Source organism: Trachypithecus francoisi, unplaced genomic scaffold (assembly GCF_009764315.1).
Source record: "Trachypithecus francoisi isolate TF-2019V2 unplaced genomic scaffold, Tfra_2.0 Lachesis_group11, whole genome shotgun sequence".
Classification (NCBI taxonomy): Eukaryota; Metazoa; Chordata; class Mammalia; order Primates; family Cercopithecidae; genus Trachypithecus; species Trachypithecus francoisi.
This window is the reverse complement of record NW_022681456.1, coordinates 38,347,030-38,373,627: the sequence shown is the minus strand read 5'-3', so window position 1 is coordinate 38,373,627 and position 26,598 is coordinate 38,347,030. Positions and strand designations below refer to the sequence as shown.

Genomic DNA, 26,598 nt, shown 5'->3' with positions numbered 1-26,598 from the left:
TTGATGAGAATCCTGCTGCCAATCTGATACAAATTCATTTGTTAAAAACCTGTTTTTTAATCTGTTGAAGTTTTTCAGATTTTTCTATTTGTCTTTAAAGTTCTAAAATTTCATGAAGATTTATCTAGGGCTTTTGTAGTTGATGTTTTTTGGAATTCAGCATCATCTTTGAATTTGGAGATGTGTCATTTTTAGCAGTAGAAATTGTTTTAAATAATTTTCCCCTACATTTTCTGTTACTTCTTTTTGAAATCTGGATATTAGGTGAACATTGGCCCTTCTGGATTGATCCCCTGTATCTTTTTAATTTTACCTGCATATTTTCCATTTTGATCTTTGTGTTTTACATTCTGAACCATTTCTTTGTATTTATGTACCAGTTCACTAATTTGTTCCTTGTTTGGGTCCAGTCCATCAATCCTGATACAGATGTTTTTCAACATGATTTTTTATTTAAAGAACAAAGAAAGAAAGAAAGAAAGAGAGAGAGAGAGAGAGGGAGAGAGAGAGGAAGGAAGGAAGGAAAGAAGAGAGAGAGAGAAAGAAAGAAAAAGAAAGCAAGCAAGCAAGAAAGAAAGAAAGCAAGAGAACGAACGAACTCTTTCTTTGATCTTTTTTTTTTTTGAGACAGAGTCTTGCTCTGTCACCCAGGCTAGAGTGCAGTGGTGCAATCTTGGCTCACTGCAACCTCCGCGTCCCGGGTTCAAGCAATTCTCCTGCCTCAGCCTCCCGAGTAGCTAGGACTACAGGCGCGCGCCACCATGCCCAGCTAATTTTTGTATTTTTAGTAGAGACAGAGTTTCATCATGTTGGTCAGGTTGGTCTCGAACTCCTGACCTCGTGATCCGCTAGGCCTCCCAAAGTGTTGGGATTACAGGCATGAGCCACTGTGCCTGGCCGGTCTCTCTTCTTTTTCATAGTATCCTGTTCTGATTTTTTTGGTCATTAACTTGATATCAACATTGTTATTATAGAACAAACTAAAGTTAAAGAGATACACAGAATTCAGTTGGATAATACTGACATGTTCGTGTGAACAAACATTGCCAGAAGTCTTAATTCTTTCTTCAATGATCTTAGCTTCAATTTAGCTCTTCCATTTTGATCATTTTCACTCTTAAATTTAGTACATTGAACATATGTACCTCACTGAAGAAATCATATAGTTCAATTTTCTGAACTGATTGCCCACTCCCAGCAACAACTACTTCCAATCCTTTTAGCTTATTTGGTTATTCACTACCATATTTCTAAATTACATGCTTATAATATTTCTAGATTTTTTCCAACTTTAGGCATTATTTGTTGACTTCTCCACATAGGTGAGGACTTTTAGGGCTTTCACACACTCCCCTCCTCACACCTCGTAGTCCCCCCCCAACTTCCTGCCCCATTTTTCATATATAGTTTACTAAATTTTCTGTTACATATACATGTAAGGATAATGTAGTGTTCACAGCTTCTCAAGGGCTTACTCCCCTCCCTTGGATACAGGGAATTGTGGAGGAGATCTGGAGATCTAAGAGCACCTCATTTTTTCTACATAAGGATTTATTTTTCTATCAAATATCATGAATATACAAAAGTGCCTATTTGATCTTAAGAATCTACAATCAGCTTAATAAGTAGAATAGTATCAGAGATTGAAGTTTTCAAAAAATGGCTGAAAAAACAGCTTTGAGTCCCTAAACTCTTCCAGAATCTTGCCACTTTCCTGTCAAGGGGCATAGTTTATCTTCCCTTGAATGCAGGTGGGTCTTTGCATTAGTAAATAAAATGACATGGAAAGCAGTGTTGCTTGGTTTCTGAGGGTAGGTTAGAAACAACCATCTGGCTTTTCCCTGGCACTTCCTCTCTCAGCACTTCCTCTCTCAACGCTTCCTCCAGCAGCCACATGGAAATTACCCTTCATTTCCCCCAAAATGGGGTCCAGTCTGCAGCTGAGTAGTTTTTTTAGCCATTTCCTGCCCATACTGTGGGGAAAAGAAAGAGAGATCAGCCTGTTACTGTGTCTATATAGAAAGAAGTAGACATAAGAGACTCCATTTGGTTCTGTATTTGAGATGCTGTTAATCTGTGACCCTACCCCCAACCTTGTCCTTGCAAGAGACATGTGCTGTGGTGACTTAAGGCTTAATGGATATTGGGCTGTGCAGGATGTGTCTTTGTTAAACAAGTACCTGAAGGCAGCTTGCTGGTTAAAAATCCTGCCCGTCCCTGGGCAATGGAACATCTTGGGGTAAACCCCATTGTGTGCTTTGTTTACTGAGCAAGGAGAAAACCACCCTTAGGAATAAGGTGGGACTTGCTGGAGCAATGCCGCTAAAAGGTTTATGGAGATGTTTGCATATGCATCTCAAGACACAGCATTTTCCTTTAAACTTATTCATGTCACAGGGATTTTTGTTCATATGTCTACTGCTGATTTCCTCCCTACAATGATCCTACTGTCCAGCCACTCCCTTATGTTTAAGATGGTAAAGATAATTATCAATAAATACTAAGGGAACTCAGAGACCGGTGCCGCTGTGGGTCCTCTGTATGCTGAGCGCCGGTCCCCTGGGCCCCGCTTTTCTTTCTCTGTACTTTGTCTCTGTGTCTTATTTCTTTTCTCAAGTCTCTCGTTCCACCTAACAAGAAACGCCCACAGGTGTGGAGGGGCAGGCCACCCCTTCACATACAAGTTTGAAGGTCCAAGATCATACCCTCTTGCTTTTTTTTTTTTTCCTCCAAATTTTAGAAACAGGGTCTCACTCTGTCACCCAGGCTGGACTACAGTGACACCAGCATAGCTCACCGCAGCCACCAACTCTGGGCTCAAGCCATCCTCCCACCTCAGCCTCCAGACTAGCTAGGGCAGCCATGCACCACCATGCCCAGCTTAAGATGTTACAATCCTTTAAACTTCTTATGATTTTTTATGTATCAATTTGTAAACAATTCCATAAGATGAAAACCACCCCTGACCTCCCAGGCCCCAGTCTTGTCCAGGTAAGCCTTCTCTACCTGGGTTTCCAAGTGAGACTGCTGAGATGCAACATTTTTTCCCTCAAATGGTGGAAATATTTTTAGTATTTCTGGTTCCATATGCTCTTCCAGAAGTTTGCCACTTCATCATCAGGAGGTGGAGTCTATTTCCCCTCCTTTTCCATCAGCACAGACCTTTGTGACTTCTTGATGAGTAGAATGCAGCAGAAGACACTGAATTACTGTTTTTGTTTTTGTTTTTTTTTTTGAGACAGAGTCTCACTCTGTCACCCAGGCTGGAGTGCAGTGGTGCAATCTTGGCTTACAGAACCTCCGCTTCCCAGGCTGAAGTGATCCTCCCACCTCAGCCTCCCAAGTAGCTGGGACTGCAGGCATGTGCCACCAGGCCTGGTTTTTTTTTTTTTTTTTGGTATTTTTTTGTAGAGATGGGATTTTGCCATGTTGCCCAGTCTGATCTTGAACTCTTGAGCTCAGGCAATCTGCCTGCCTTGGCCAAAGTGCTAGAATTACAGGTGTGAGCCCCCGTGCCCGGCCTGACACTGGATGAATTCTAATGCCAGGCAAGAAATGGTAACAGAGCTCCCACGTGGCCTTCTCAACCCTTGTTCTTGGAACCCAGCCTCTAGGTTGTGAGGAAGGGAAACAAGACTAGGTATGTGTTCTGGCTTCAGCTCCACCTGAAGTCCCAGCAAATAGTCACTATCAATTTCCAGACATGTGAGTGAATGATTACATAGATTTCAACCTCACTATTTGAGCTGTGGCTGAAAGCAGCAGAGACAGGCTGTCTCTTCCAAGCTCTGTCCATGTTGCATGTTCAGGAACACAATACATGTTGTTTTAAACCATTACGTTTTGGGGTGGCTTGTTTAAAAGCAAATAGTTAGAACTCTGTCAATACTTTTTAAGCCCCTTGTATTCTTTGTTTTTATCCTCTTCCTACCCCTTCAGAAGTAACTAGTATTCTAATTTAGTATTAATATTTCCTTTGCTTTCACAAAATTAGCTTTCCCACATAAATACCTCTCAACAGTATATTTGCCTGTTTTCAGTAAACCAGTTAAATTATGGTTTTATGGCCGGGCTCGGTGGCTCAAGCCTGTAATCCCAGCACTTTGGGAGGCTGAGACAGGCAGATCACGAGGTCAGGAGATCGAGACCATCCTGGCTAATACGGTGAAACCCCGTGTCTACTAAAAAGTACAAAAAACTAGCCGGGCGAGGTGGCGGGTGCCTGTAGTCCCAGCTACTCGGGAGGCTGAGGCAGGAGAATGGCGTAAACCCGGGTGGTGGAGCTTGCAGTGAGCTGAGCTCCGGCCACTGCACTCCAGCCTGGGCGACAGAGCAAGACTCCGTCTCAAAAAAAAAAAAAAAAAAAAAAAAAAAAAAAAAAAAAAAAAATTATGGTTTTGTATACTTTTGGGCTTTTTAAAAAAATACAACATTGTATTTTGGGGATTCACCCATGTTTACAGTTTATTCCTTTTTTAGTGTTGCATAGTATTCCATTGGGTGATTATGCCACAATTAACTTATCCATTCTCTGTCAATGGATATTTGAATAGTTTTCCTTTTTTGCTCTTACAATGCTGACATGAATTTTTTGTATGTCCTCTGGTACACGTGTGAGTTTCTCTAAGATAATTTCATGCATGTTCAACTCTATTATTTAATGCAAAATCTTTCCCGAATTTACCAACACTCTCACCATCAACACACATATTTTCACTCCACGTACTCTACATTTGGTTTTGCCAGACTAAAATTTTATTAGTCTGGTGGGTGTGTATTTGCTTCCAAAATAGACTTTCAACAAATCCTTCATCTTTCCTTCCAGAGATGTCACAGTACAAGAGCATTTTGGAGCATTTTGAAAGATTGCTTTGCAGCTTTCCACATTGCAGGATAAAAAGGCCTTCTCAGGTTTGCTAGGATCATCACTACTAATCTATTTTTAGCTTTCAAAAAGTTGTGGTTATCATTTATTTCTGTCCCTTTTTTTTTTGTCTTTGTAAGATGCATTTAAAAACAAACAAAAACCATAAAGCAAACCAGGTGTGGCAGTTCATACCTGTAGTCCCAGCTAATCAGGAGGCTGAGGTGGGAGCATAGCTTGAGCCCACGAGTTCTACCCTGGCCAACACAGTGAGACTTTGTGTCTAAAAAAAGAATAAAAATGACCCACAAACCTTTGGCTGTTTTAATGCAGTTTTAGAAGGAACTTAGGGTTAAATGTATGCATTCAAGGCATCTTTCACCATGCATTAATTTTTTTTTTTTTTTTTTTTTTTGAGACGGAGTCTTGCTCTTTCACCCGGGCTGGAGTGCAGTGGCCGGATCTCAGCTCACTGCAAGCTCCGCCTCCCGGGTTTTTACGCCATTCTCCTGCCTCAGCCTCCGGAGTAGCTGGGATTACAGGCGCCCGCCACCTCGCCCGGCTAGTTTTTTGTATTTTTAGTAGAGACGGGGTTTCACCCTGTTAGCCAGGATGGTCTCGATCTCCTGACCTCGTGATCCGCCCGTCTCGGCCTCCCAAAGTGCTGGGATTACAGGCTTGAGCCACCGCGCCCGGCCTAATTTTTTAATTTCAGTAAGTTTTTTCTAAATGTTTCTTGGCTTTTCAAATCTACTTGGTTATTTTTGCTGCTGTTTCTTGTTTACTTTTAGATTCCATTTTTTTCTCCTTAAAACATATTATATAGTTACATTCTGCATGTGACAATTTTAAGATCTAATATTGTCTGAGGGTCTTTATGTATTGCTTATTTCCTTGTGAGTTTGATAATTTTGTGTACTCATATTTGGTTGAGCCTAATCTGCGAGAATATCAAGATTTTTAAATTAAGGGTTGGTAAACCATACTCCAAAAGCCAAATCCAGTCCACTGCCTGTGTTTGTATGTTTTATTGGACCACAGGTATGCCCACTCATTTATGTTGTCTATAGTTACTTTAGCACTTTTTGAGTCGTTTTAACAGACATTGCATGGTCTATGAAGCCAAAAATATTTACTTTCTCAACTTCTGATCTCAATTGTGAATATTTTCTCCAGAGAAGATTTACACTTGCTTCTGCCAGGACGCAGAGGGTACTACTGACCTGAAACAACCTTAGCCTTCTTTAGGAAGTCATCTCAATTTGGTGAACTCAGCTAATAGATCAGAGGCCTTCAGAGTATCTGTTCCTTTATACTGCTAAAAGTAGCAGTTGTCTTCTTTGACTATATTGTGATTTCAAGATGGTATATCTTTTAAAATTTATAATGATGGATCATTTCCACCTACAGACAAGTGTCCTTTTGTGGAACTTTTCTTACATTATTTAATAATTTCCTTTTCTTATTTTCCCTTTCTTAAACTTAGTATTGAAAATGTTAGACCTTGGCTGGGCACGGTGGCTCACGCCTATAATCCCAGCATTTTGGGAGGCTGAGGTGGGCAGATCATTTGAGGTCAGGAGTTCGAGACCAGCCTGGCCAACATGGTGAAATCCTGTCTCTACTAAAAACAAAAAGAAATTAGCCGGGTGTGGTGGCATGTGCCTGTAATCCCAGCCACTGGTGAGCTGAGGCAGAATTGCTTGAACCTGGGAGGTAGAGGTTGCAGTGAGCCGAGATCGCACCACTGCACTCCAGCCTGGGCAACAGAGCGAGACTCAACTCTCCCCCTCCCCCCGTCAAAAAAAAAAAAAATCGTTTGATTCCCTAATTTTATCATTTCTATCCTGTATCCTATTCCTTTGTCTTTTGGTTTTACTTTCAGGGTGAATTCTTCAATTTTATCTACCAGTCCTTCTGATGAATTGCCTTGACTGTCATTTTTAATTTCTAGGGGCAATTCCTTGCTTCAAATTTGTTTTGGGAAACATTCTGTTCTCCTTTTATGGATACAACATCTAGTTTCTCTCAAGATATTGATTATATTTAGAGAATATTTTTCTGATCTTTGCATTTTGTATCTGCTCCCTACCCCTCATATCTGCTCTCTCATGGATAGAGATTTTCCTCAAATATCTGGCTATCCTGGGCTGTAAGTTCACATTTAATAATAGGGCACTAAAGAGCTGAATGGAAACCGAATACATACACACGACTTGGTAATTGGAGGGCTTCATTGTAGAGTGATAAGGTGGCAAACAGGCTTTATTATTATTTTTTATCATTAAGGGATAACCAAAATGGAGATCTTTTCTCTGGGGCCATTTAGCTTCTCCAAAGAAAAAAAACCTGACAGAGAAAACTGTACTTGATTGCCAGTATCCTGGGAAAAGGATAGGGAGCCTACGTACCAACCAAATGCAGACTTTTTTTTTTTTTTTTGAGACAGAGTATCGCTGTTGTTTCCCAGGCTGGACTGCAGTGACGTAATCTCAGCTCACTGCAACTTCCGCCTCCCGGGTTCAAGCAATTCTCCTGCCTCAGCCTCTTGAGTAGCTGGGATTACAGGCGTGTGCCACCATACCCAGCTAGTTTTTGTATTTTCAGTAGAGACGGGGTTTCACCATGTTGGTCAGGCTGGTCTCGAACTTGTGACCTCGTGATCCACCCACCTTGGCCTCCCGAAGTGCTGGGATTACAGGCATGAGCCACCACTCCCGGCCTCCAAATTTGGATTTTCACTTCCTCCATATTTTCAACCCTGTATCTTATTCACACCTTCTGTTATCCCTAGTATCCTGTAAGTCCTATGCTCTTCCAGTTCAGTTTCTCCAAAGAATTAATCTCTGGCCTCCTCCTGCTTGAAAAGGGAGGAGAGAAAGTGGCCACCTGATATATATATATTTTTTGAGATAGGGCCTGGCTCTGTTGCCCAGGATAGAGTGCAGAGGCATGATTTTAGCTCACTGCAACCCCGATCTCCTGGGCTCAAGCTGTACTCCCAACCTCAGCTTCCCAAGTAGTTGGGACTACAGGTGCACACTACCATGCTTGGCTAAATTTTTTTTTTTTTTGTAGAGATGAGGTTTCACTACATTACCCTGGGTAGTCTCGAACTCCTGGACTCAAGCAATCTGCCTCGCTCAGCCTCCCACAGTGCTGGGACTATAAGGCATGAGCCACCACGCCTGGCCTCTACCCATCTTAAGTAGGGTTGGGAAAAGATAGTCTAATTATTCTGTATCCAGACTTGCAACCAATCTATTTTTTTTTTTTTTTTTATGTCTCAAGCATCATTTCTGTATCTGAGCACTGGTTCCTTCAAGGTACTAAGCATCTTGTCTGGTATCCTGGCTTCTTTCTCATTGCATTGCCTTTTGTAGTCACTCAGTTAAAGCTTCTTTAGTTCTGGTTCTAGTAAATCAGTCATTCTTTATCTGCATTTTGTTTTCCAAAAATTTACTTTACTCTGTCCTTTGATTTCTTCTCTCCTGTTCCATTTGTCATCGTGTAGTTAGTTATACTTTATGGACATTTTACTGAGATTTCAGGAAAGAAAACAAAAGCTAATCTGCAGTATTTAGCTGGGAGTCTTCAAATTGAATTGCAAATAACCCTAAAATATAGGACACAGAAATGTCTCCATGTTTTTCTCTTGCCGGAAGTACTTTAATTAAAATCACCCCACCTGAGAACCAAAACACCTATTATATCAGTAACGATTCTTATTAGAACTTTCTTAATATAGCAGATCTATACTTGCTATAGATGAAACCACAATGGAACAAACGAAGGATAAGCAATCATTGAATAGGAAAATAAATATATTTACAAATATATTGGTAAGACACAGAAATTTGTAATGCAAGTCACATTTTAATATAGTTTTAAAAACTCTTCCAAATATAATAACAAATTTAATCAGAAAAAACACCTGAAACATCTTAATTAACCATTAGTACATTATTTTAAAGGATTAGTTCCCTGATTCCTTGGCTTTACTCATTGTATTTATAAAGGTATAAACTACTGATTTTTCCATTTGAGTATTATACTAAATGTAGTTTCTTTAGCTGATAATTATAAATAAAATTGTTGACTAAGATCATGTTTTAAATAGGGAAAAAAGTAGTAAGCAATAAAATCCACATCCCCACAAAAACTTCAGCTTTTCTTCTATTGCAAAAATCTTTACAAAAAATGTACTCTGAGTGCATTATCCATGTTTGTTTTAAAAAGCAACAAACATACCAAAATAATTCATCAAGAAATCAAAGCAAAGAAACAGTTATCAGTATCAGGTTTGCTAAAAAAATAAATTACTGTGGAAGACATCCGAGGAGTCTAAAATGCATTTGTTGCAGCAGTAACAAGGCTTCAGGCTGATTCTTATACTGCTGTTAAAGCAGCCCTCCCGTGCTTTACAGTGAAAAAAATCAGTGAATATTTATTTTTAAAAATTATCATTAGCTTCAAAATAATGTTTAAACTTGCCTTGAGAACATGTATTGGCTATGATAAATCCATTATTTGACAAATTGGGTGAGTTTTTTTTAGTGACCTAAAAGAAACAGGCTAAAACCCATACACGACAGGGTTGGGAAGCTCTAACTCAGGTCAGAAAAGTAGAAGAGAGATCAGATTCTTTTTATGGAATGAAAGAGCAACAATTTTAATATCTTTTTTGAAATAGTGAAACATTTTGGGCTCTAATTAGTCTCTATTACTTTCTTTCTTTTTACAGAGATGGGGTCTTGCTATGTTGCCCAGGCTGGTCTCGAACTCCTGAGCTCAAGCAATCTGCCTGCCTCAGCCTCCCAAAGTGCTGGGATTATAGGCATGAGCCACCACAGCTGGCTAGTCTCTATTACTTTCAAAGATAGCAGTAGGCCAGGCACAGTGGCACGTGCCTGTAATCCCAGTACTCTGGGAGGCTGAGGCAGGATCACTTGAGCCCAGGAGTTTGAGACCAGCCTGGGCAACATAGTGAAAACCCACCTCTATAAATGAAGACAAAAACAAAAACACGAGCAGTAAGCTAAAAATATTAAAATATCAACACTAGCTTATTCTCAAAAACAATTTTCTGCTATAGAAAGTGCTTGTAACTAATAATATACATTAAAAATGTCAATCTTAAGATTGTCTCACTGCCAGCAATGAGAGTGGTATACATACGCTAAGGGACACCATGATATTTACAGAAGACAAAAAGTATATATTCAATTATTTCCTATAATTCTAATATTGTCATTATACCAGTAAGCATAAAATGATCTTATTTTGATATGGTAATTAAAACAAACAAAGATTATTATGGCCGAGTAAAATGCAAGGAACTAACTCCTCCTTAGGGATTTCTGACCATTAAGTATTTTTACTAGTTCTTAATGAAGTTAAATATGACTAGAACACAATTCAGAAAAAAGAGACTAATTTATTTGTTTTATAAAATAGAATGAGAGCTTAGTTTAGATAATTAAGAGGTGACAGCTTCAGGTATCATCTTCACCAAGAATAAATTTGTAGTGTTTCATGTTCATTTAAAGGAATCAGGAAGAAAAATTCATTTAATTTCTGCTGTTGGCCCAGTCACTTCAAAAATTCTTAAGGAAGCTAAAATAAAAATACCTTGGATTCTGGTTACTTTTTGAAGTAAAAATTTCCAGATGCCCCAAAAGCAATGAGTTCAATTTGGTGTCTTGTGTTCTGGCAAAGAATAGTTAAGTTTACAGCACTGCAGTTGCAGCTTTCAAATGCTGTGACCAATTATTTGAGAATTATAATCTGCAGGCTCCATTTTCAAAATATGTGGGATGACACTGTCAATTCGTATGTTGCCAATGAGACCTTTGAAAAACAATTCTTCAGTGATGGTAGCATTCATCAGTCTTAAAGCTGGCAATCTGAGTAGCAGTCTGGATAACCTAAAACAAGAAAGAAAAAAGGGAGAGGAACAAGGTTGTAAACCAGAAAGAAATTAAGTAGAAAAGTATGAGTAATTTCTGCATGTGGCCTAATTTAATAAATATATCATTTTCAAAAGTTAAAATCAAAACTTTAAGTATTCTCAAGCTTTAGAGCATATGGCAATTACCTGGTTATTAATGCAGTCTGACAGACTCCACAGGGGAAAGCCCTGCTCTTAATGCTACACCGTACTGCCTCTCCTTGGCTGTAAGGACCATGGAACTGAGCTGTAAAACGCATCAAGTTATACTATTTTTTTTTTTTTCTTGAGAGAGGGCCTTGCTCTGCTGCCCAAACTGGAGTGCAGTGGTGTGATCTCACTGCAGCCTCAATTCCTTGTACTCAAGTGATCCTTCCCGCCTCAGCCTCCCAAGTAGCTGTGGCTACAGGAGTGTGCCAGTATACCTGGCTAATTATGTTTATTTCTTGTAGAGACACCCAGGCTGGTCTCACATTCCTGGCTCAAGCAATCCTCCTGCCTTGGCTTCCCAAAGTACTGAGATTATAGGTGTGAGCCATTGTGCTGGGCCAAGTTATACATTTAAGAATGGCGGCTTGGTGCCAGTGGCTCACGCCTGTAATCTCAGCACTCTTGGAGGCCGAGGTGGGCAGATCACTTGAGGTCAGGAGTTCGAGACCAGCCTGGCCAACATGGTGAAACCTTGTCTCTATTAAAAATACAAAAAATAATTAGCCGGGCACGGTAGCACGTGCCTATAACCCCAGCCATTTGGGAGGCTGAGGCAACAGAATCACAAGATTCGCTTGAACCTAGGAGGCGGAGGTTGCAGTGAGCCGAGATCATGCTACTGCACTCCAGCCTGGGTGACCGGGCAATACTCTGCTTCAAAAAAAAAAAAAAAAAAGAAAGAAAAAGAATGGCTTAGCAACTCATTTCAGGTTTTAAAAATGGCAATGTTTTGTGTTATCAGGACATAAGGCATTTTCTTGGTTTTGCTCTGCAAAAAACTACTGGAAATAGGCCAACAGTCGCTATTACTGGGAAGAGCACGGAATGTGGAATCAAGACCGTTGGGTTCAAATCTTGATTGAACTGCCCACTACCTATATAAACGTGTGCTTGCCACTTACTGTCTCTCACAGTGCTGTTGTAAGGATGAATGAAATGATCCCTGCCAGTTTCTGTGCCAGGTAGTGAGGTTCCTTAGGGCAGGACCCTATCTTGTGTAAAAGTGCCTTATAAGTTGAAAACTATTATCCAAGGATAATGTATTATTTTTAAGTAACCAAGAATGTAAAAAACTGAGTAAGTTGCAGTCGCAAAGGAAAAAAATTTAAATACTGTATTTATTTGTATAATGAGGCATACAGTAACTTTTAAAACTTAAAAGATAATGCTGAAAAACCACCACAACAAAACCACCTTTCCAAAAAGACTGTGGTGGGTTTATCCTTCTGTCCTAAGGCCTTGCACTCTAACACTTCAGACCAAATGAGACCAGCAGCCCCCAGGATTATCTTCCTGAAGCTGTGTGCTCTACTCCTCAAATTACTCAGCATCCACATCAAATTACTCAGCTTTTACAGAACTGGTAGAAAGCAGGATAGGAAAATGAGTTAGATAAAATGAGGCTGATATTTGAGATGAGACTGGCTTATAAATCTAAATTATTTAATATATGTAAAAAATGATATGTAAAAATGTTATTTTGCTAGTTTGAAGTATGCTAAACTAACAAAATGTTTTATTTATTATAAACAAACACACTTATATAGCCCTTACTATATGATAGGCACAGTCCTAAGTACTTTACATATATTAACTGATTTAATCCTTAAAATAATTGTAAAAAGTATATACTATTATCTCCATTATAGGAGGAAACATGCCCCAGGTTATGAAGCTAGCAAGAGCCGGAGTCAGGATTCAAATCCAGGTACTCTGGCTCTATAACCAGGTGCTTAACCCCTCGGCTATAATGTCCCTCTTTAAAGAAAGTGGCTCTTATAAAAAAAGAATTTTTCTCAAAGAACATTGGCGAGAAATAGCTTGGAGGGAATTTCATAAACCGTGTTTTAAAATTAATTATAAAACAATGTAATCTAATGGTATTTGATTTTTTAAAAATTTTTTAATTATTATTTTTTAGACAGGGTCTTGCTCTGTCACCCAGACTGGAGTGTAGCGATGTAATCATAGCTCATTGCAGTCTCACCTCAGCTTCCTGAATAGCTGGGACTACAGGCATGCGCCACCACGCTGGGCTCATTTTTGTATTTTTTGTAGAAACAGGGTTTTACCATGTTGTCCAGGCTGGTCTCTGATTATTTTTTATCCTCCTTTTACTAACAAAATTCATTATTTTATCCAAAGAAAAAGAGTTTGGACTTTAGAGTCAGACCACCTGGGTTCACAGTCAGGTGCTATCATTTACTGTGTGACCCTGAGCAAAGCTAACCTCTCTGTGCTGAAGTCTCCTCTTATATAAAAATGTAAGAACTGGATGAAATATTTTATGTAACGTACTTGCAACAATGCAATACTGCTTTTTATAGCGTTACTATTTCAAAGTTAAGGTCGCCTAAAACATTTAACTATTCTGAGAGTAGAAACAATGAGATAACAGATCCACAAAAGGTTTTTCAATTATTTTAATTATATGGAATTTAACTGTAGATACCTGTAGGTGTCATCTGGATATGTTTTGGTTATATAATCTTGGAATTCCACATAAGCCTTTTCCTGAAATTTCTCTATCTGTTCCATGTTTTCTAGGCCTGGATGATCTGAAATGTTAAATCCATGTTAAAGAAAACATTGGTACCCTAGTTCTGAATGTTCATTTAAGACAGAGTGAATATGAAGAGACAGAAAGGTTAGTTAGTCAAAACAGAAGCCCCATCATAAAATGTGTGGCTCAGGCCGGGCGAGGTGGCCCACGCTTGTAATCCCAGCACTTTGGGAGGCTAAGGTGGGGAGATCACCTGAGGTCGGGAGTTCGAGACCAGCCTGACCAACATGGAGAACCCCTGTCTCTACTAAAAATACAAAATTAGGCCGGGCGCGGTGGCTCAAGCCTGTAATCCCAGCACTTTGGGAGGCCGAGATGAGCCGATCACGAGGTCAGGAGATCGAGAGCATCCTGGCTAACACGGTGAAACCCCATCTCTACTAAAAAATACAAAAACTAGCTGGGTGAGGTGGCGGGCGCCTGTAGTCCCAGCTACTCCGGAGGCTGAGGCCTGAGAATGGCGTAAACCCGGGGGGCGGAGCTTGCAGTGAGCTGAGATCTGGCCACTGCACTTCAGCCTGGGCGACAGAGCGAGACTCCGTCTCAAAAAAAAAAAAAGAAAATTAGCCAGGCATGGTGGCGCATGCCTATAATCCCAGCTACTCGGCAGGCTGAGGCAGGAGAATTGCTTAAACCTGGGAGGCAGAGGTTGTGGTGAGCCCAGACAGCGCCTTTGCACTCCAGCCTGGGCAACAAGAGCAAAATTCTGTCTTAAAAAAAAAAAAAAAAGTGTGGCTCATTCATTCCACAAATATTGATTGAGCCCACCTACTATATACCAAGCACTATATTTTACATGTTTAAAATTTTTTATCTCATATACATATGCTAACAACTAATAAAAAATAAGTGGGTGTTACCAAAATAAACAGCTTTCTCGCCATTCCAAAAGTAGTAGGAAGTAGGAAGGCATTTGATAACTTTGCTTTTAACAGGAGCAAAAGGTAAATGACTCAGCTTAAAAAGACATTTTAAGGCTGGGTGTGGTGGCTCACAAGGTCAGGAGTTCAAGACGAGCCTGGCCAACGTGGTGTGAAACCCCGTCTCTACTAAAAATACAAAAAATTAGCCGGGTGTGGTGGTAGGCACCTGTAATCCCAGCTACTTGGGAGGCTGAGGCAGGAGAATCGCTTGAAACTGGGAGGCAGGCAGAGGTTGCGGTGAGCCGAGACCGTGCCACTGTACTCCAGCCTGGGCAACAGAGTGAGACTCTGTCTCAAAAAAAAAAAAAAAAGGCATTTTAAATCCATGAAATATTTGCAGATTATATTCTGTGCCCTATTTTTATAAGTCAAAAATTATATTATTTTTAGGTAAAAAGGTATATAAGAAATTATGAAACCATAAATATCATCTCTATCAGAAAAATAACAGAAATATAAAAAAACTATATAAGCATTTCTATGGTCACTACAACATTACACAAAAACAGACACTAAAAGAACTTCATAAAAGTTATGCATAGCTTAAGAAATGTTGAATATGGAAAGCTCTGTTCTCATGGATGAAAATTTTAAAAAGTAATAAATGGAAAATCCTAAAAATAATAAAATAAAATTACATTAGAATTTAAACTTCAAATCTATGTTCTTTCAATTTTCACCTAAGGAAAATGAAAGTGACAAATTGTGCTAAGAATAGAGACATACGTTACTAACTCATAAGAAACATTAGAAGAAATAGTACAAGCTTTCATGTTCTTACTGGTATCACTGACAGAAAGAAACAAGTTTCCTCAGATAATTTTATTATGATGCACAAGAACAGAAACATATATCAGAATGAAAAATACAGAACCTAAGAGAACAGTCAATTTCTCTTATTCAGAAATTGACCACTGAGAGCTTACCATCATTTTACCATCTGTGAAAACTGCAAACTGGCAGGAAAACAAGAAACCAGTTTTTTAATTTGTTGGTAACTCATATAAGATGTTTGGAAATCTAGCCTATCAACATAGCAATAGTCATCTCTCATTCTGCCATTTAGTAATGGCTAAAAAAATACACCTAAGAATTCAAATGTTGATGTGACAAAAGAAATAAAGGTCTATAATATTTTTTACATTTTCATTTATTTTTGAGACAGGGTCTCCCTCTGTCACCCAGGCTAGAATGCAGTGGCGTGATTAGAGCTCATTGCAGCCTCAAACTCTCAGGCTGCAGTGATCCTCCAACCTGAGCCTCCCAAGTAGCTGAGACTACAGGTGTGCACCAGCACATCCAGCTAATTTTTTCTATTTTGATTTTTGCAGAGAAGAGGTCTCATTATGTTGCCCAGGCTGGTCTCAAACTCCTGACCAATCCTCCCATCTCAGCCTCCCAAAATATGAGGATCACAGGCATGAGCTACTGAGCCCTGCCAAAGTCTATCATATTATTTCACTGACTTCTCAACCTCCCTTTTCATACCCATATAAATATCTAACATCCTTAAAATTCACCAATTTCAAGTATACAATTCAGGCTGGGCGCGGTGGCTCACTCCTGTAATCCTGGCACTTTGGGAGGCAGAGGCGGGCAGATCACCTTAGGTCAGGAGTTCAACACCAGCATGGCCAACATAGTGAAACCCGTCTCTACTAAAAATACAAAAATGAGCTGGGTGTGGTGGTGCATGCCTGTAATCCCAGCTGCTGGGGAGGCTGAGGCAGGAGAATCGTTTGAACACAGGAGGCAGAGCTTGCAGTGAACTGGGATCGCACCATTGCACTCTAGCCTGGGCAACAGAGCGAGACTCAGTCTAAAAAAAAAAAGTAAGTATACAGTTCAATAGTTTTTATTATATTCAGAGTTGTACAACCATCACCACAATCTAATTTTGGAACATTTTTGTCACTCCAAAAAAAAAACTCCACCCATTAGCAGTCACTTCCCATTTCTTCTCCTTAGTCCTTGGCAACCACTTAATTGTTTTATGTCTATACAGGTTTGCCTATTTTGCATATTTTATATAAATGAAATCAAACAATATGACTGGCTTCTTTCATTTAGCAGAACATTTTAAAGGTTCATCTGTGTTGTAGTATGTGTTAGAATTTCCTTCCTTTAATGGCTGAAGGATATTCCATTGTATGTATATATTACATTTATTTGTTCATCTGTTGACTGACATTTGGGTTGTCTCCACTTTTTGACTATTATAAGTAATGCGCTATGACTATTCATATACACATTCTTGCATAGATATATATTTTTCATTTCTCTTGGGCTGACAAGAGTGAAGCTGCTGAGTCATTTGATAACTCCATGTTTAACCTTTTGAAGAACTACTCAACTCTTTTCTAAGGCAACTGCACCATTTTACATCCCCACTTGCAACATATGAGGGCTTCTATTTCTCCACATCGTGAAACATTTTATTTTGAATAAAAAGTAAATGTTTATATACCTGGACTGAAGAGTACTATTGCCTTCAGGTAGGCATATTCATATCCATCAATGCAGAGTTTAACCATGCTGTTGCAAAACTCCTGTAGTTTGAAGATGTGCTCCATCAATAATTTTCTTCTTTCTGTTGACATTTTATCTTTAATTAAAAATGAACAAAAATTTTTAATTGTTTTTTGACAAAAACAAATCTAGTTTTTGTCTAAAATGAACAACTACTTTCATCCAATGTATTTCCCTCTCAGGAATTTTGAAAAGTTTTTTAATTCTTTTTGTTTTTTTTGAGACGGAGTCTCGCTCTGTCGCCCAGGCTGGAGTGCAGTGGCTGGATCTCAGCTCACTGCAAGCTCCGCCTCCCGGGTTTATGCCCTTCTCCTGCCTCAGCCTCCTGAGTAGCTGGGACTACAGGCGCCCGCCACCTCGCCTGGCTAGTTTTTTGTATTTTTTAGTAGAGACGGGGTTTCACCGTGTTTGTCAGGATGGTTTCGATCTCCTGACTTCGTGATCGGCCCATCTCGGCCTCCCAAAGTGCTGGGATTACAGGCTTGAGCCACCGTGCCCGGCCATAAGTTTTTTAATTCTTAAATTTTTTTTGAGACGGGTTTTACTCTTGTCGCCCAGGCTGCAGTGCAGTGGGGCAATCTTGGCTCACTGCAACCTCTGCCTCCTGGACTCAAGCAGTTCTCCTGCCTCAGCCTCCCAAGTAGCTGGGACTAGAGGCGCATGCCACCACACCCAGCTAGTTTTTGTATTTTTTGTAGAGACGGGGTTTCACTATGTTGCCCAGGCTAGTCTTGAACTCCTGGGCTCAAGTGATTAGCCCACCTGTGCCTTCCAAAGTGTAGGGATTATGGCGTGAGCCACTGTGCCTGGCTGCCTTCTCATGAATTTCAAGCTTTGAGTATAACCAATGTAGAACTGTTTAAAATTTAGTATTTCTGCAATTATGGCTAAAACTAATCATCTTAAGTTATTGTTCATTCAAGAACAACAAGCTGTTAGTATAATCTGTATAAACATTTTAAGTAGAAAAGTTCATATTTATTTTTTTTTGAGACAGGGTCTCGCTCAGTTGCCCAAGGCTGGAATGCAGTGGTGCGATCTCAACTCACTGCAACCCTGCCTCCTGGGTTCAAGCAATTCTCCCACCTCAGCCTCCCGAGTAGCTGGGACTACAGGTGCGCTCCACTATGAATGGCTATATTTTGTATTTTCAGTAGAGATGGGGTTTCACCATGTTGGCCAGGCTGGTCTTGAACCCCTGACTTCAAGTGATCTGCCTGCCTCAGCCTACCAAAGTGTGAGCCACTGTGCCCAGCCAGGTTTATATTTCATCTCAATTGTTTTGATGTTGTAAAAGTACTTTTAAAAAATGAATTGTTTTCTCATGGTAATTGCTTTTGGGGTAAAAACTATATATAAAAAATGGATTTGAATGTTTATGGCACTTGGCTTGTTAAAAAACAAACCCAAAATGAAAAAAAACTCTAAACATAAACGTAATAGTTCCTTTTTTTTTTGAGATGGGAGTCTAGCTCTTGCCCAGGCTGGAGTGCAGTGGCGCGATCTCAGCTCACTGCAACCTCTGCCTCCTGGGTTCGAGCAGTTCTCTGCCTCAGCCTTCCGAGTAGCTGGGATTACGGGCGCCTGCCACCACACCAGCTAATTTTTTTTTGTATTTTTAGTACAGACGGAGTTTCACCATGTTTGCCAGGCTGGTCTTGAACTCCTGACCTTGTGATCCACCCTCCTAGACCTCCCAAAGTGTTGGGATTACAGGTGTGAGCTACCGCGCCCACCCCCCGCCGCCCTTTTGTTTTTTTTTTTTAAAGAAATGGGTCTCACTCTGTTGTCCAGGCTAGGGTATAGTGGTGCAGTCATAGCTCACTGCAACCTCAAATTCCTGGGCTCAAGTAATCGTCTGCCTCAGATTCCTAAGTAGCTGAGACTATAGGCATGCACCACCATGGCCAGCTAATTTTTAAAAAATTTCTGTAGTGTGGGGTACCAATGGTGTCCAGGCTAGTCTCAAACTCCTAGGCTCAAGCAATCTCACCTCAGCCTCCCAAAGTGCTGGAATTACAGGCGTGAACCACCCCACCTGGCTGAAATGTTTGCTTTCAAGATATACCTTTGAGAAGATAGGATGTAAAGATAACTATCTGAAACACTAGACAACTAAAAGTACGTAAGACTCAGTTTGGTAATAGGATTTTATTTAAGTTTATGTTGGTTGGGAAAAAATGAGCAAAACCATCTACATGTTTCACTACCAAGACTACTATAATAAAAACAAATATTTAGTAAAAACACTGTTAAGAAGAAAAAAACTGAAGCAGAATAAAGTTTTACAATAAAGACTTTAATTTATTTTAGAGGGACATGTTTAAAACCCATCCATTAGTAATTAGTCAACCATAGCTTTCCTGAAGGTAGGCTTTATAACCATTACAGGCATGTAAGACATGAACCAGGGGTAGGGGTCCATAAGTAAGATGGGAATGTGATGCTGCCTTCTAGTAGATCTATTTTTGATGACATTTTAAGGTGATTACCCCTCTGCTGTTAAATATAAGGAGGAAGCAAATGATTTAAAAATTGTATAAAACAACGATAGAATATGCTAAGGAACTAAAAGGTAGTCACCAATTTATAAAAATTATTCCTGAGCTCAAAAGGCAATTTTCCCCATGTGTTGATAGGGCACTGTTTTGGGTAGTCATAAGCCATTCTATAGTTAAGCACTTATGAATCAGTGATTGCTCGTCTCGTGAAATGAATGAGGGCTGCAAATACCTTGGCATCTAGGAACGGAAAAACAGAATAAAAAGGATTGTTCCCTGACTCTTCAGAACTATTTAGGTGAGAGAATACACCCTGATGAATTGATACAAAATCAACCTGTCTTAGGATTCAAAGGGCTATAATAAAGAAAGAAAAGGTTGCTTAAAAATTGCTGAGTAGTATATGTTTTAAAATATTTGACCACCTGTACATAAGCTCACCCTGGATTCTTTGATAGTTGCACAAAAATTTACAAGACCTGGTCAGAAATAGCCTGTCAGACTTAAGCATACTGTTTTCAATTTTGTTGCATTCTATTTAAAAAATATTTTTAGAGTATTGGTAAATTTATAAAATTATCTAAAGAAGAGCAATGGTACCTAAAACACAAATATAATAATAATTAACTATCTTTAGTCATAACATTTAATGAAATTCATGCCTCCTTCTACATCCTGGAAAAGGTAGTAAGGAAGGTGCTTTTTACCTTGTTGAAGACTATTGTGAAGACAATTGACAAATGTTGCTAATATAGTTGCTACATTCATCACTTGCCAGCACTGGGCAAGACCAAGAGTAAAAAGTTCATTCCAGTAAGCTTTCACCAGTGATATGCTGTTTTCTTGCCTATTAAAAACAGTAATAAAAGCACAAATCAGATATTATTAAACAAGTTTTATAAACCTTACAGCTAGTCCAAATATTTAAAAATAACATATTACTAAACTAAAATTACTCTAGAAAGATTTGATAAGTCTGTGTTTTGTATAGCTGATAACAAAATGAGAAATGAGGAATGCTTAGACATTTAAATAGTAGCTCATCAATCAGCCAGTTTATAAGAACAACTGCAAGTAATATTTCAAACTAAAAGAGTTGGGGCTTTAACTTCACATTTCATAGAAATGGAATAAAGATTGTTCTTTAAAAAAAGCAAAAGCATATATTAAAAAAAATTTTGCTTTGGATAGAGGTAAATACCTTTTTAAAAGAAAGGGCAATTCAAATTATTTTACTGTTCTGAGACAGAGTCTTTTTTTTTTTTTTGAGACAGAGTCTCGCTCAGTCGCCCAGGCTGGAGTGCAGTGGCTGGATCTCAGCTCACTGCAAGCTCCGCCTCCCGGGTTTACGCCATTCTCCTGCCTCAGCCTCCCGAGTAGCTGGGACTACAGGTGCCCGCCACCTCGCCTGGCTAGTTTTTTGTATTTTTTAGTAGAGACGGGGTTTCACCGTGTTAGCCAGGATGGTCTCGATCTCCTGACCTCGTGATTGGCCCATCTCGGCCTCCCAAAGTGCTGGGATTACAGGCTTGAGCCACTGCGCCTGGCCGAGACAGAGTCTTGCTCTGTTGCCCAGACTGGAGTGCAATGGCATGATCTCCACTCACTGCAACCTCCGCCTCCTTGGGTTCAAGCGATTCTCCTCCCTCAGCCTCCCCAGTAGCTGGGATTACAGGTGTGCACCACCACATGCGGCTATTTTTTGTATTTTTAGTAGAGACAGAGTTTTGCCACGTTGACCAGGCTGGTCTTGAACTCCTGACCTCAGGTGATCCGCCTGCCTTGGCCTCCCAAAGTGTTGGGATTACAGGCATGGGCCACTGCTCCCAGCCTCTAGAATTATTTTATAGTAGGCAAGCAACCAATTTTAGGAGAAAAATGGTTCAATGTATGTTTCAGATGAGATACTAGAATCCCTATAAATGAGATATCCAGGATTTTACTATGAATAACAAGACATTAGAAAGGTCAAAAGTTCTTTCCTGAATTTCTAAGTAAGTTATCTCAGCAGCATAAGAGAGTAGAAAAAGTATTAAACAGGAGTCAAAGCACCATGGTTTAAACCTACTTATCCATTTGAAATTAGGCAAATAAACTTCCCAGGTTTCAGGTTGTCTAATGATATAAAATGCAGAGACACTATACGTCCTATATCTTGCTCAGAGTTATTAAGAGGTGAAATGTAAGAATTAGCTGGGGCTGGGTGCAGTAGCTCACACCTGTAATCCCAGCACTTTGGGAGGCTGAGGCAGATGCATCACTTGAGCCCAGGACTTGCAGACCAGCCTGGGCAACATGGCGAAACCCTATCTCTATAAAAAATACAAAAATTAGCTGGGTGTGGACGTGCACACCTGTAGTCCCAGCTACTCATACAGGCTGAGGTGGGAGGATCACCTAAGCCTGGGGAAGTGGAGGCTTCAGTGAGCTGTGATCACACCACTGCACTCCAGCTTGGGTGACAGAGTGAGACCCTGTCTCAAAAAAAAAAAAAAAAAAAAAAAGAGAGAATTAGCTAGGTGCTGTGGCACATGCCTATAGTCCCAGCTACTCAGGAGGGCTGAGGTGGGAGGATTGCTTGAGGCCAGGAGTTTGAAGGGGTAGCACGCCATGATTGCATCTGTGAAGACACACTGCACTCCAGTCTCTAACCTGGCACAGGAAGATCCTGTCTCAAAAAAAAAAAAAAAAAAATTTGAGAAGGTATATGCCAGGTACTAGAGAAATAGCAATTAAGAGATTAAGTTTGCCTTCATGAAAAAGAGGGGAAATAACAAATATATAATTTCAAATATTTTATATAAATAATATACATATATATGAATATACATACATCAATTTTAGGTAATAAAAATTCTGCATTACTATAAAGTATATATATTAGAAAATGGGAAGGTTCAGGTAAGGTGGTTAGAGAAGGCATTTCTGAGGTGGTGACATTTGAGTGGAGAAAGATGGCAGAGTTAAACAAAAAAACCAAAAACCAGAAAGATCTAGGGGAGTAGTATCCCAGGGAGAACAAGAGCAAATGTGCTAAGGTGAGAACAAGCACACAATAGGTATTCAATAAAAACTGTTGAGTGAATTACTAAATGCTATCCTATTGTCTTGGAAGGTCCCTTCCTAGCCTTGTTTTCCTGGCTAATACTTACTGATCCCTTAAAATACAGCTCAGAGTTCACTTTCTAGAAGGAACATTATTCCTCTCTCAACATAGTTAATCATTCCCCCTTCAGTGTCATGCATACTGAAGGCGGAGACTCCCTTGTGCATTTCTAGATCTCAGCGACCAGTGCAGTACATGGTACACAGAAAGAATTCTGCAAATGATTTCTGATCTTAGGGAGTAAAGAACAGGCAGAAGGGAGAACTCTGAAAAGACAGAGAAGAGCTGTTGGCATAGGCCTTTTATAATTAAACAATCTTTAAACCAAACCTACAGACTTTATTATAAATAAGATGATGAAACTATAAGATTTCTTTCCTTAAATCTCTGGAGAGATTTAAGTTGGTAAGAACATTCTGATAGGAAGCATGTCCAACCTAATGAATGGTACTTCTTTATTTTTCTCCTTAATAAAGCTTTAAAATTAGGATAATCAGTGTGTTTAACAGAAATCATTTGTTAAGAATCACAGCCTTCTTTATGACATTACATTTTATTAAATAATTGAACATACTTGAAACAAATGCTAATACTGTCAACTCAGTCACAGCAAGTTTTTTTCTGAGAATTATTAATATGAAATTTTAACTTCAGGCTGATCTCTTTTCCATTCAGTATCCGAGAAGGATCACTTGCCATGAGACACTGCCTATCATTTGAAAGTAAAGTTTAAATGCAAAGAAAACCAGTATTTTATAATCTTCATATAGAAAATGGTTAAAAATATCGATCTTAAACAAAATCAAAGGAGATAAAAATAAAGGATACTATTTTCATTAAAGATGGATAAAATCCAGAATTGAGGAAGAGGTGAGGAAATAAGCATTGATCCTCATACACTGCTGACATGAGCATAAACTGGATCAACATCTTTTCAGAGAACAATTTGGAAGTACCCATCAAAAGTTAAAATGTATACCTTCTAGACCCAGCAATTTCACCTCTAAGAAACTATTTTATAGAAATACAGTCATGCATAGCACATTTTAGTCAACAATGTACCACATATACAATAAAATACCATATTTTTATGGAAACTTCTATTTAGATACACAAATATTTACTATTGTGTTACAACTGCTTATGGTATTGAGAACGGTAACACGCTATGCAGGTTTGTCCTAGGTTTGTAGCCTAGGAGCACTAGGCTATAGCATATAGCCTAGATGTGTAGTAGGTTTGTGAAAGTACACTCTATGATGTTTACAGTGACAAAACTGCCTAATGATTCATTTCTCAGGTTACATAGCCATCGTTAAATGAGTAACGCATGCCTATACTAACATGACTATACTAACAAAAGTGGGCAAAAATACATATACAGTGCCACAAAATGCACATTGTAGTACTGGATATAATAACAAAACTGGCAACAATCCAAATGTCTACTAATAAGGAATGAATAAGTGTAAAAACTGGAATACTATAATAGAAGCCATGAGAACCAATGGGGTAAATTTACATGTACTAACATAGGAAGAAGTCTACGAGTGTAAAAAGCAAGGCAAAGAATAGGATGTGTAAATATGTGTATGTATTTAATTGTCTAATAAATATCTCACAGAAAAATTCTAGTAGGACACCAAACTGTTAATAGTGGGGTTAGTTACCTCTGGTGAGTGAGGTTTTACTGTATAATCCTATACTTCAATTATTACTTTAAACATTAAAAAAAAGTTAAAAGCTAACATGACGGAAGTTAGAGTAAATTCAGTTTCACTTTTCACCTCTGATTCTGAAGTTTTAAGGAGGAAACAGCTAACCAAAGTAGTTTACTAGTATACACAGGAAAGGAAAAATAAATGGAAAAAAATCAGAGCTGGCTTATGCTATGCATCTTGTAATAAGAAAATACCTTGGCATTGTTGGAGAAGCTCAGAAAAAAAGGAGTATAAGTGCAAAGGATAAGAATACCAAAATTATTACTAAGGAAAAAAGACACAAGTGGCAGATGAGAAATAACCTACCAGATTATTGTGTTTCTGAAAGAAAAGTGAAAGGACTGTAGAAACCAACTACAGAAAGATATCTATTTACATTTATCCAAACCCCAAACCAAAAACCCTGATGGTATAGCTAGTTATGTTTTTAAAAAGTTCAATTATGAGGCCAGGCGCAGTGGCTCACGCTTGTAATCCCACAGCACTTTGGGAGGCCGAGGTGGGCGGATCATGAGGTCAAGAGATCGAGACCATCCTGGCTAACATGGTGAAACCCTGTCTCTACTAAAAATACAAAAAATTAGCCGGGTGTGGTGGTGGGCTCCTGTAGTCCCAGCTACTCGGGAGGCTGAGGCAGGAGAATGGTGTGAACCTGAGAGGCAGAGCTTGCAGTGAGTCAAGATCAGGCCACTGCACTCCAGCCTGGGGGACAGAGCGAGCGAGACTCCATCTCAAAAAAAAAAAAAAAAAAAAAAAACCATAAAAAAATTTAAAAAAATAATAAAAATAAATAATAAAAAAATAAAATATTATTAAACTTTTTTTTTAAAAGTTCAATTATGTTAGGAAAGAAAAACAGCAAGGCTACTCTAAAAAGATGGTCTTTAAGAGAATGAAGAAAAATGACCTTTTATTATCTACTTAGCAGTAGGCAATGGCTTAGATACATTTACATTCATTATCTCACCTATGTGATGTAGTTCATAATCAAGCATATTTCTGCTCCTAATTTACAGACACTGAGCCTCATTTAGGTTACTTGGTCCAAAGACACAAAAGCCAGCAGATGCATAAAAACAGAATTTGAATCTTTTTGCTCCTTTATACCTCCTTACACAATTTAGCAAGTAAAATGCAAAAGTCAAATTTCTCAGTAGAGACTCCTCCATTTAACGTTAATATTTTGGGATGTTAAGGGCATGCTTGCTACCAGTTTTTCCTGTTAGGAAAATAAATGACTGTTGTACTTTATGTTCAAAACATCTTTCCTGTAAGAAGCAAAAAGAGCTGAGTAGAGACTGTAGTTAAGGTTATCACTAAGGCATCTAGAAAGCAACACAAGTGTTGAGATTAAAAAAAAAAAAAAAAAAAGGCCGGATATGTTGGTTCATGCCTGTAATCCCAGTACTCTGGGAAGCTGAGTTGGGAGAATCGCTTGAGGCAAGGGGTTCGAGGTCAGCCTGGACTACATAGTGAGACCTCCATCTCTAGTTTTTAAAAAAGCATTAACTTGCAAAACACTAAATATGTTAATTTCTTTTACAAATAGGTACAGGTATTTTTCTCTAACTACTACACTATATTGTGGGTTTACTTTTTTGGTTTTTTTTTGAGGTGGAGTCTCCCTCTGTCACCCAGGCTGGAGTGCAGTGGCATGATCTCAGCTCACTACAACCTCCATCTCCTGGATTCAAGTGATTCTCCTGCCTCAGCCTCCTGCATAGCTGGGATTACAGGCGGCTGCCACCATGCCCGGCTAATTTTTGAGTTTTTAGTAGAGACAGGGTTTTGCCATGTTGGCCAGGCTGGTCTTGAATTCCTGGCCTCAAGTGATCCACCTGCTTTGGCCTCCCGAAGTGCTGAAATAATAGGTATGAGCCACTGCACCTGGCCTACATTGTTAATATTCATTAAAATACGTATATAGGACTCACAATTAGAGGTTATATAATTGTTTATACTATTTACTTTCATAAAGGAATATAACTTTTGAGCCACTTGTATCTGGTAATACTGAAGGCACCAGTCCTCAGGGAAAAGTATCAGTGATATGGCAATGAACCCAAAAAATTACAGGTTTCAAAACCACAAAGTTAGAGGAAACATTATATTATGTTTCAGTGGTAATTTAAAAGATTCAGCTTTCTGGCTTAGCATTTAATGGAAGGCTACTGATTACATTATTCAATAAATAAAGTCTCCTGTGGTAAATGGTGGTGGCTTGGAGCTTT

At 39.1% G+C, this 26,598-nt stretch overlaps 1 protein-coding gene and 1 long non-coding RNA gene across 6 annotated transcripts in view; one reads left to right on the top strand and one right to left on the bottom strand.

Moving 5' to 3' along the window:
* The window catches only part of LOC117089606, a 54,256-nt gene that overhangs the window by 8,826 nt on the left and 18,832 nt on the right, over positions 1-26,598 (top strand). The gene's annotated exons all lie outside the window — the stretch shown is intronic.
* The window catches only part of NR2C1 (nuclear receptor subfamily 2 group C member 1), a 56,866-nt gene continuing 38,938 nt past the window's right edge, over positions 8,671-26,598 (bottom strand). For 3 of the 5 annotated variants that reach the window (XM_033221030.1, XM_033221028.1, XM_033221027.1), the window contains 4 exons: positions 20,248-20,387; positions 16,978-17,115; positions 13,477-13,582; positions 10,282-10,791 (listed from right to left, as the gene is read on the bottom strand). In XM_033221030.1, the coding sequence (XP_033076921.1) occupies positions 10,617-10,791; positions 13,477-13,582; positions 16,978-17,115; positions 20,248-20,387 (559 nt within the window). In that variant the 3' untranslated portion in view covers positions 10,282-10,616. Of the gene's footprint in view, positions 10,792-13,476; positions 13,583-16,977; positions 17,116-20,247; positions 20,388-26,598 lie in introns of all 5 variants that reach the window. The other 2 variants (XM_033221026.1, XM_033221029.1) reach the window with 2 other exon arrangements.